Raw genomic sequence first — 12,211 nt, 5'->3', positions numbered from 1 at the left:
ATATGGTTATTGACTTAATTTCAAATAATTATTCGATGAGCTTGGCTCCCATCATCAGTCCCACGTTGGTACGACATGTCTTTATGTTGTATCCGTGGCCCCACGTTGGGCGCCATGTCTTTCTGTCACGTTATTCTTTATATAAAAATAACGATTAGCCTCCTGCTTGGCATCAGTCGGTAAAGCATGAGATTTAATATAATTAGGTCGTGGTTTTTCTAATAGTATTCAGTCTTAAAAAATCTTGATAGGCCTAGATATGGGCTTCTCCTATAACTCTTGTAATTCAATAAATAATAAATATATATAAAAATGATACTTATACTATAGAGATGAGGAATAAAAAATAAATTGCACACCATGAAAATTTCACACATATATTACACAAATAATGCAAAGATCAATCGAGGCAAAAAATATATATAGAGCGATAAAAAATATAATATAAAAAATAGAACAATAATTGAAATCAATAAAAATATCACAGGCTAACTTTATATTCTAGATTTATGGCACGAATCATTACCATGTGCCTTTATCTTGAAATCATATGCATTCTTTGGCATGTAGCTGTGACATGTACTTGCTAATACTTGTCGGCTTGGATAATTCAATCAAAAATATGTGCTCTAAGATCAGCTTGATAAATTAGCCACTAATAATCCAAATATATCTATATATTAAAATCTCTAGTATTTAGTAGATTTATTTGTATCGAATATATATTTTATCTCAGGGTGCAAGATTCGGCACCTGACGGAATAGGTAGAGCCATTCATCTAGTGAATTAGAACTATGATAAATTATCGCAAATTGTATTGCAAAAATTAAATATTGTATGCATACGTTTGATAGCCTAGATTTCGTACTTCTTTGATTAAATAGAAATTTCTAAAATATTGATCTATATTTTTCTTTCAATTAAATACCTTTAATACTAATTTTTACTTGCGCAAGTATTACTCTTATTAATTTCTTAATTATAATAACCCTTTCGGCGAGCTAGCTTTGATCATCAGATTATTTCGAAGCACTAGGGCGCCCATCACTAAATTCAAATTTAAATCACTCACGTGTCGAAAATCTTCTTGTAAGCCGCCGATGTCGATCCAACTCCATGCGGTCGGGAATATGGTAGCCGGAATCGTCTCCTCCAAGGGGTTATAAATTTAATTAAAATGAAAAATGACTTCTGCTTCACAATAGCATCACGAAGTCTTTTAAGAAATTTAATAATTACTTTAACTTTAAATTTTTACAAAATTATTAATAAGGTACTTCGCTCTAAAATATTTGGGGTCCTCTTATGGTGGCATCTGGCTGGCGAGTGCTGGTTCTTCCTTCTCAAGTTTTACAGATCCTCTTTCCGACTTTCAAATTAGCATAAAATTTAAATATCCCAATCCTCCGCCATTAATTCAAATAGATCTTACAAAAAATGCCAAAATATTGCTTAGATTATATGATTAATAATTTCTTTGCATTCGAGCCATATTGATAACATAGATTACACAAATTTTACACAAAATCTACTACAATTATATAAATATATATAAATATTTTTGAATTGGCCTACAGTTGCCGCCTATTAACTGCCGTTTTACTATTGGTGCATGCAAATTTTATTAGGTATTCATGCGCCTGGTAACTCTTATTTCCTGAATACATTAAATTATTTTTATTTGGTTTTTTATTTATGCTCTTTGCATGCTAGTTAATATTCTATATATTAATATTAATTCCATGCTAACTAATAATTAGCCACGTGGACGGGTGTTTTTTCACATTGCACACCATCCGAATGCAATAAAGCTCTGCCAAGGGGTTTTGGTCAGATTCTACGTTCTTCGGTTTGATCGATCTCTAGGTCACCGATCTGTGAATACTTCTACATAACCTCAATCTTCAAATATTTTATAAATAATCTATTTATGAGTAGTAAACTTCCTTCAAATCCTTTTTAAGTTCTTGTACCATTTAGCCAGAACAAGCTGATGCTATCTAATCTTGTTTATTATCTGCTTGGCGATATTAGCCAATTACTTTATTTTTAGACCTATTACTATTTCTGTTAGGGCTTTTCATCTACCCAGATTTAAATATGTTACAATAGATAATAGGCTCTATTATCTTCCTCAACAATATTATACTCTTTGTTTCATGTATATTTTACAACTTTTGAGGATTTTAATGGAGCATAATTTTTCATAGTAAGTTATTCTTATACGGTATCCAAACTAAAAACTTTCTTAGTATGGATTCCTAATACAGTATAGCCTATATCAGTGAAAACTTATAGACTGTTTCATTCTATGCCTATATAATATAATACAACCTATAGCCTATAAATAGTTGTAGATTGCAAACACATTGCATCATGATTGTTGATTGTCAAATCAGTTGATATCAATATTCTCATTTGACAAACTAGTTATCCAATCCTTATTGTAGATCTGCGGACAAATGTAGTTATTAATTGATAAACCATAAAAATATCGATTATTTTTTGACAACTTATCCTCACCAATATATTCAGATACAGTGAACTTGTATATTTTTATTTCACAAACTTTTTATCAACTGCTTGATCAGTACTTAACTCTGATTATTGATTGAATAATATTGATGTTCTTTCAAAATATTTCGCTGATTGACATATCATAGAGAAAAGATAGCATACGAAGATATCTCATGGTATAGGTCATTCATGTTCTCAATTTCAAGCCAATATCCTGTTAACTCTAGCCGACTCATGTCTATTATTATTGCTTTGTTGGGGTGAGAGTGTAAGAGCGGCACTTTATGAGAGACTACCAGCTTCACCAAAAGAGCTGCTAGGACAATCGGCTCGAGTTGACAGTGAAATTTGAGAAATAAACGCCCTATACCAAAGGATATCTCCTCATGCTATTTTCCCTGTATGATAATATCCTGACCAATCAATCAAGATTCAGTTGATGTGGATATTTTCATTCGACAAACTGCTTGATCATTGGAGTCAACTGAAATTGATAATTCAATTTATGTACTTCTGACTGATTTTCTATTGTATTGATGTACCTTTTAATTTTTGATTCTTGATTGAAATTGATGTAATTCAAACTCATTTTCTATAAAATTATGTACCTTTGTTTGATTCTTGATTGAATCGATGTACTTCAAATCAATTTTCTGTTTAATTGAAGTACCTTTGTTCGATTATTGATTGAATTGATGTACTTCTGATCGATTCTTGATGGAATTGATGTTCCTTTGAACATTGATTTACAGCATTTCTCGACCCCACGACTCACAAGAATTGGAACCTAGTAAATCATGACAATTGCGGTATTCAAAACAACCATATCGAGCAGAGACAATTATTGGTCAGCTTTGTGCGAGATGCCAACATCGGAGAACATCCCTGGGTCGTCTCTGTTCACATTCAGAACCCCGGTAAGTTGGCAAAAATCCATGAAAAACAATATGTTGAAATATATGAACATAAAATACTTCACTTCATCAGTATTGATAAAATCATCTAATTAGAATTCATGAAAAATCAAGTCAATTGGAGTTTTATTCCATTAACGGCCGTTTGCACAGTCGAAGCTCAAACTGAGTTCGATCAGTTGGTTGCTTAAACTCAAAATAAACTACCTACATTATAACGAACGAGACTTGATATGGATTCAACCAGTTTGAAATGTAATTTAGTTTAACTGACAGCATTAATTAATTACAGTTTTCATTCAATACTTGTTTAATCTCAAATATGCTACAGATTTAAATCATAATCATGAGAATGTAATAATATGGAGCATCGTTATGGGTTTTTTTCAAATTTTTCAAGATTTCAGTTTGTCAAGTTTATTATTAGACAGTACAGGTTACCGTACCTGCAAGTATGGAATAATATTTTGCATATTATAATCACTTCTATCCAATGATGAAAGGATAAAATAGAAAGATACTCATGGAAGATTTATCTATTCCGTCAGCGGTTGACCATGTTATTAACCACACGAATTGCATGGGCGCAATCATCACAGATCGTCACGTGTTGTCTGCCTCCAGCTGTTTCAACAAGTTTGGATCCCAAAAGGTTCCATATCTGTCGTGAGTTACAAACTATTCTTGTATCCCAATCACATTAAGTTACATCATAAAGAAACAATAGCGTAAGCGTAAACTACTTATTAGCTTAATAAGTTATATTGTAATAATTAACTTTTTAGCGTAATAATAATACAGTATTATAATTATATAACCCCTGGTATTATTAATTATGTCAATCAAATCACATCAATTATGATGTGGGGGTAGGAGACCCCTTGTAAACTAATAGCATAAACTTATTCTATTGTTTCTCTATGATTACATTAAGTCGTATTTAGACACACTAAAGTCATATAAGGTGTATTAAGTCACATTCATATTCAATTCATGGATCATGCAACCTGCGGAACAGAAATGTCTTCAAGTATTGCAGTAGTGGAGGAGGTGGTATTGCATTGAATAGCTATTTTTCAATAGTGTGAGAAATTTGGGGTTGACCTAAGGGTCCTTTTTAACTAATTTTCAATAAGGAACGGACTCACCGGTTTTATTTTAAGCATTCGTCCCCAGACAGCAATCCTCCGGTAGAGCATTAGGTAGTCTTCGTCCGCCAGCCTTCTTTCACACGCGTATTCAATAAACCGTTTAATCACTTCGATTCTCCGCACACCTTTACGATTGTGAGTTCCGAGAAGTCTAGGAGAAGAGTGACTAGAACAGGCCGAGCTCCTTCTCAGTTGACGGGAGAGAGTCCCGTTACTCTGGCAGATAACGCCGTAAGTAATATTTCCCCAAAGTTATGGAGGTGGGGGTAAGCACCCTCAATTGTAAAAGAGAGAACTCTCAATGTAAGAGGACTAGATAATGAACATGGAGGTAGAGGAATAATTTGAAAAACACCTTTCCGAGAGAGAGTAAATAATGATAATTAAAAATATAACTTGACAAACATTTATAATATCACAGTATTGGAATGAATCTTTATTATATTAAAGCTGCATGAACTGAAGTAATAGCAGGCTGGCATCTTATCTTATCGATATTGCTGCTCGCTACTATCAATTTGAGCTATGCCAGCCCGCTTATGAAATGTGATGTCACAATAGATAGAGAAATGGCCAAAATTTGAAATTTAAAAGTACTCTTTCAACATGTTCTCCTCGATGTACATGCAAGTATCCCTAAACAAGGAAATGAACATCAAGGGATGTCAAATATGATCTTAGAACTTCCTATTATGTTGTCAAAAAAATGATGTTCTGATGGATATACAAATAAGAATAGATAGATATCCTCTATATTGAGCGAGCAATTTCTGTGTCTGGTTATTTATTTATATTTATATCTGGATATTCATGTTCAACGGATCTCGAGAACGGCTCTAACGATTTTCACGAAATTTGGAGCATAGTAGGTTTATGATAGAAAAAATTCGATTGCACTGGGTTTCATACCTGGGAAAACTCGCTGAAGGACATGAAAAGGATAATTCATCCGTAGAAAAACAGATGATAATTTCGTCGTCTGTCGATGTGTGTGTGAAGATGTGTGTGCCTGTGTGGGAGATCAGCTGTGTAATCAATTAGCTTATCAAACATTCCCAGCAATACCATATTTCGCGAGAACTCTAGAAATTTTAACTGACTCGATCAATATAATCTGATTTGTTGACATGAGATGGTATATATCATAATATTCAAAGTTGATCATTATTTTATTGTTCTAAGTGATTAGTGAGTGCTGATACTTGGTATGTAAACAATCTAAACTAGTAGTTCTGTGAACAGTAGACCTCACGCAATATTCTCATCCATAAGTACCTGATTGAAACTATAGACCTTATGGAAATACAGCAATAGACTGGCTTCTCCGCACATCTGTGTTATCACTTGTCAGCTGATTTATGATGAATAATTCTATAGTCTGATTTTTACTCCAATATTGGCGTATGAAGGAGGCTCCTTTTCCTTTTATATTATCCTTGAAATGCAAAATTTCCATAAACCTTGTATATACGTCGACGCGCAATTAAAAAAGGAACATAACTGTCAAATTTCATGAAAATCTATTACCGCGTTTCGTCGTAAATGCGCAACATATAAACATTTAAACATTATTTAAACATTAAGAGAAATGCCAAACCGTCGACTTGAATCTTAGACCTCACTTTGCTCGGTCAATTAGAACTTTTATGTTTTCAAATATTTGGACTGAAAATTTGACCTGAATTCAAGTGTATGGAACATAACCTACTTTTTGGAATATTGTTAATGTATAAATCAAAATCCGTGGAAGAAACCGTTTTGGGTTGTGCCTGTTAGTGCTTCCCCAATCATTTTAAAGAATTGAGTTCTGTTTATCATTAAATAAATAACAAGCGAAGCTCGGTGCCCCGATATTACATACATTAAATGCAATATATGCACTATACAAGAATGGAAACGATTTAATATTGTCGAAACCAATGATTTGATAAAACAATTTGAAATATCAGCTGTTTCGGTTGCTGGCAGCTATACAATCATCAGTATTCCTAATGAACAGGAAGCTCCAATTTCGAGCAGCAAGATTGTGAGGATGAAGTTCTGCGATTGGCCATCAGCTGTTGACCAATGACGGCTGAGCTCCACTGTCATTGGTCGAGGCTAGACACGCTCAAGTATTCCAAATATGGTCATCAAAACCGTTGAAGCTTTCTTTGCTTGAATCTTTTTTCGCTCCATTATGTTTCCACCCATAACATAGAAGCATGAAATTGCAAAGTTTGATTGAATTATCTCGAAGTTTCGATAAAAAAACGACGATATATCGAAAACAACCTATGATCCAGGCTTGTATGATTTTCTTGTTGTGTTCTAGGGTAAGAGTGAGGTTGGAGAATTGGACAAGGGTACCAATCCGGATTGTTCCAGCGACAACCATTGTGCTCCAAAGTATAATGAGTACGAAATAGCCAAAGTGACATACCACTCTGGCAACGGGTATGCCGAGGATGGCATGAATATAGCGCTGCTCACAACTGACCGTCAAATGGAGTTCAACAGTGAGTTGAACAAAACTCGTACAAGAATCGAACAAAAATTGAAAAAAATCTGACGATGATATCATGATAATCATGCTTCTCATGTTTACACTTTCTTGATTGAAGACTACTTCTATCCTGATTTCAAATTATGATCATACAATATCTTCCTATGTCGATTTATTCTTAATCTAACAAAAATAGAAAAATCTGACGATGATATTATGATAATCATGCTTCTCATGTTTACACATTGTTGACTGAAGACTACTTCTATCATAAGAAGCCCTGATTTTAAATTATGATCATACAATATTTCTTCTTTAGTTTACAAATTGCTGACTTCAGGCAACTTTCATCGAATGAAGCCCTGATCTCTGATGAAGATCATGCCATTGCTTCTTATGAGAGAGTATGCACTCTATACACATTGGTGACATGGTGACTGTAGACTACTTCTGTCAAAGTTAGCCCTGATTTTGAAAAATATAATACAATTGCTTTTTCATTTATTCATTTATTTATTCATAGACAATAGATACAATGCAGGTAAAAACAACAGGCATTTGCCCAAAACTGCTTCAAACCTTAATTTGGAATACACAGTCTGAAGGTTATGCTACTTACGTAACTTAAATGATAATTCGTACACAATTTTGAGTCAAAAAATGTATCTACTACAATTTTGAATTTATTAGATTGATCAATTTCCAAATACGAATCCAAACAAAACTCTTCCTATGAGACTTCTCACATTCTTGACTACATACTTCTTCTATAGCTCTATTTTTCTAATTTATATCATAACATTGCTTCTTATGAGAACGTTTACAAATTGTTGACTGCAGAATACTTCTTTCAAATGAAGTCCTACTTTCTAATAAAAATAGAACCAATTTTTCTCATGAGAGATATCACACAGATTGGTGACTGCAGAATACTTCTATCAAAAGCCCTACTTTTTTTTAATGAAGATACTATTGCTTCTTATGAGAGAGTTTACACATTTCAGCCTGCAGATTACTTTCATCAAATGTGGCCCTGCTTTTTAATGAAGACCATAATCATTGTTCTTCATGAGCGTGTGTGTATTACTTTGGTGACTGCAGATCACTTCTATCGAATGAAGCCCTATCGATGATCATACCACTATTCTGTAAGAGAGAGAGAGCTTGATCATTGGTGACTGCATATTATTACCATAGATAAACAATAGCATAAGTAGATATCCCATGGTATTGGGCGTTTATGTCGCAACTTTTACTATTATCTCAAGCAGATTACTGTTAATTATTGTCGAATTTTACTATTTTGTTGGGGTGAGAGTGTATGAACGGTATAATATGAGAGACTACCAGTGTCACACAGCTTCAAGGGAAATAATTACATGAACTATGGGCTTGAGATAACATTAAGAGTTGCGCGACATAAACGCCCTACCATGGGATATCCACTTATGCTATTGTTTCTCTATGATATTACTTTCATCAAAATGAAGCCCTGATTCCTGATTAAGATCATACCATTGATCTAAAAGGGAGATTCCACATATTGGTGACTGAAGATAACACTCATGAAATGAAGCCCCGCTTTCTAATGAAGATGATAACATTTTTATGAGAGATTACTCACATTTGTTACTGTGGACTACTTTTATCAAATGGAGGCCTGATTCCTAATTTCCAATGACTATCATATAATTGCTCCCTATGAAAGAGTTGGTGACTGCAGACTAGAATGTTGAGGCAACTAACGAAAACTCCAATTTCCAATTTCGCCTTGTTTATCAACAAATTAGGGTTTGTGAACACAGAGAGCGGTCAGCCGTTCCGATTTCTGCACTCCTCGTTCTTTCTATAGAAAACTACAAACGTCCTAGTTGGATTTTGGAATTGAAGAAAAATTGAGAAAAACAAGGTAGGCTACTGTCAGACAGAGGGCAAAGGTGTCAGGCAGAGGATAAGTGTCACTTACTTAGCCTGATATCCAATCAACTTCATTTTCGATTAATTATGTTTTCAAGAACGCAGAACTCGGAACGCCTAATCGCTCTCTGTGTGCTCACACCCTAACTGTTCAACTCAACAGAGGAATATGACCATTATCGAATTTTCTCTTACTCAAGTGCTCTCACTTTTGTAGTCTGCCAATGGGTAAACTTTCTGCTGAGAACCAATGGTAATATTTTTCTGTAAGGCTAGAGAAACTCCTAGTTACAATTATTGCAATTATATTACAATTATATAGAGTCATGTGAGAGGCCCTGAAATTGATCAGAGGTGCAATCTGAAAGCTCTGATATCAGACATTTTGTTGATAGAGTTTTTTTAATATGATTATTTATTTCTTTCACATAATTACTGTCCTGTACATCATTCATTGGATGAATCTTATAAAATAGAAAAAGATGAATTTATGATTACTTTTCAAGTTTCTCCACTTGATTTTCCTTCTCAATTATTATAGATTATGTGGCGCCGATTTGTTTGGAGCACGGTGATCTGATGGAAGCCGACTATGGAGGACAACTCGGCATCAAACTGAGTGGTTGGGGCAAGAATACTGATTGTAAGTTATAGAGAAACAAAAACTATATCTTCCCTTATCTTTGGTAATACCAAATCAGAATCTTCTTAACATCATTTTCAAGAGAGTAACACGAAATTGAATTGTTGCAAAGCTGTCAGTTGTCGTCTGTGAACTTTTAATCGTGAACATGTTGAATAATTATTTTAATTTTTCCTATGTATCCGTTAACCTCAGTGATAATCGAGTTGATCATTCATGAAGAAACTCGTGAAGTATAAGAATTATTCTCCAGAATAGGCTTCCAAAACTTATAATATTATGTATGAATGTGAGTTGGAAATTTGTTGAGTGGAATGAATTTACATTATCTCTGAAGCTGAATATAATCTGTCTATAATATTTTCTGATATATTTTGATACCTTAGGATGAATAGTTGTGATGGATCTCCACCTCACATGTGTGGTATAAGCATGGGCTGGCCACTAACTAACGTTCCAAATGTCTAATAAGTCTTTACAGTCGTAAACCTGTGGCTTTATTACCAGGCTCGAATCTCAGGTAGAGAAATTCGGGAATTTGGGTGATTCAGGTTTTTAAACCTGTGACTGTAGCCGAGAGACTGCAGTCTACAAAGTGTCTCACTGAAGGTGTAACATGGAATTTGCAACAAAAAATGACCAATAAAATTATGTCATATCGACCTCAGTTTTCGAGATATATCGATTTTTCGATATTTATTAAAAACGTCAAAAACTAGAAAACTGTCAGTGAAAATCTAATTCCCAGGGAATGGTTGGGAACAAGAAGAAATTCCCAATGAGATTAATGTAATTGGATTCTTTGTTTGAGGTTTCTGAGCTTCTTATGAGCGTTCAAACTGATTAAAATTTATTTTTGAACTCGACGAATTAATCTTTTTCAACTTCATAAAAAGTCCAAAAACGTCAAACAAAGAACAAATTGAATGAATATTATTGGACATTTCTTCCTCTTCTCACCCTTATCCAAAGGCTAGTTTCACACTCATTCGGTTCATTTCGTTTTCGGCAAATTCCGATAAGTGTGAAACGGTAATTCGGTTTGAATTCGGTACCGAATAGAAACCGCATAGAACCGAACGCCCACTCGACTCTAAGAAATTCCATCAGGATTCAATTCGTTGCTAGCGAGAAGATACTTTCACACACTTTCGGTTCGGTTCGGTTCGTTTCGTTTTCGGTTCGTTCTTGGCAAATTCCGATGTGTGAAACGATGATTCGGTTTGAATTCGGTACCGAATAGCAACCGCATAGCACCGAACGCTGCAACCACCTAGCACCGATTCGTTGCTAGGGGAACAGGGAAAAACAAAGTCTTCTACACACGCTTGCCTTTTTTGTTTTTCTTTTAACCTGATATCTTGATTATCTGTTTCAAAATTTTCCAAGTAAACATCATATGGTCAATTCATTTCTGTTAGATCACAGGAACATTTTTTTCTCAATGAGTAGTTTGCTAAAAAATATGAAAGATATAAATTAAAACTCAGGGGAGAATTTTTATTTTTTTTTATTTTTCCAAGAATATTACATGATTTCATCAATGGAGAGAAGAGATGAAGTTTATATACCATGTGTCAAAACAAGGAACAAATTTTCAATTCAAAAAGTAATCTCTTTGAACATCCGAAATCAACATAATCAAAAAGAAACTATTCAAATAATTCACAATTTTTAATTAACTTTAAAATTTTGTTGTTCAAGAAATAACAACTTACATTTTAACACCAGCTGTTATATTTAAATATACCAGCATGAACTGTGAAAATCCAAACACAGCTGTGTTTGAGAAGAAAATACCTAATTAGAACCGTACGAATCAAAACCTGACATGTATGAAAGCCTCATTCGTTTTCGGTAACTAACCGAACCGAACCGAAAACGAACCAAACCGAATGAAACCAAATGCGTGTGAAGCTAGCCTAAGAATAAGACCATGATTGATATCTTTCTAGTTACCGACGTTTTTCCAAAAATATTGAAAAAGTGATGTATCTCGAATCTACAGTCGATAGAAGAAAGTTTTACTGAACATTTTTTGTTGCAAATCTCATGTAGATTCTATGGTTCGCTAGTGTTACACCTTTCGTGGAACACCATGCATAGGCCTACTGCAGTTTTTCGTCCACAGACCTACGTTGTTGCCGAAGGTCTTCGACCCCACTGAGACTTATCAGACATGTCAAACGTTACGTTAGTGACCAGCCTAAGGAAGACAATAAATTCGTGTTCATGATACTAGGCTATATTGAAATAAGAAACTCATATTATGAATAATTCTCAATGCCACAGCCGGTGTTGAGGAGAAAAAGCTGAGGCAGGCTCGAGTCCTGGTGTTAACCGAGGAGGAGAACACGCAGGTGTACGACCAACTGCCCCGCTCGTTTGGACGACAGGCGAACCGCGAGTCCAGTTTCTGTGTGGGACAGACGGGCGGCGAGTCACGACACGATACCGACATCGGAGGGCCTTTCATGATTGAGAGGGCTGTGGGTTCGGACCTTGCTCGGATGTATCTGGTGGGCATTCTCTCTTTTTCGACCGACCCTGTATACCTGCCTCAACATGGTGTTCCCGATGTCT

General features: G+C 34.7%; 1 protein-coding gene across 1 annotated transcript; it reads left to right on the top strand.

Moving 5' to 3' along the window:
• Positions 1 to 3,381: 3,381 nt before the first annotated feature.
• LOC120356344 (CLIP domain-containing serine protease 2-like) lies at positions 3,382 to 12,208 on the top strand (the record flags this gene model as incomplete). Its single annotated transcript, XM_039445271.1, has 5 exons — positions 3,382 to 3,435; positions 4,000 to 4,098; positions 6,898 to 7,081; positions 9,527 to 9,628; positions 11,921 to 12,208. Coding segments are annotated over exons 1-5 (727 nt in total), but the record flags the coding sequence as incomplete, so codon positions are not given.
• Positions 12,209 to 12,211: the final 3 nt, after the last annotated feature.

The sequence above is a fragment of the Nilaparvata lugens genome, unplaced genomic scaffold (assembly GCF_014356525.2).
Source record: "Nilaparvata lugens isolate BPH unplaced genomic scaffold, ASM1435652v1 scaffold6536, whole genome shotgun sequence".
NCBI lineage: Eukaryota > Metazoa > Arthropoda > Insecta > Hemiptera > Delphacidae > Nilaparvata > Nilaparvata lugens.
The sequence above is the reverse complement of the archived record's forward strand: the minus strand, read 5'-3'. Positions and strand labels throughout refer to the sequence as shown.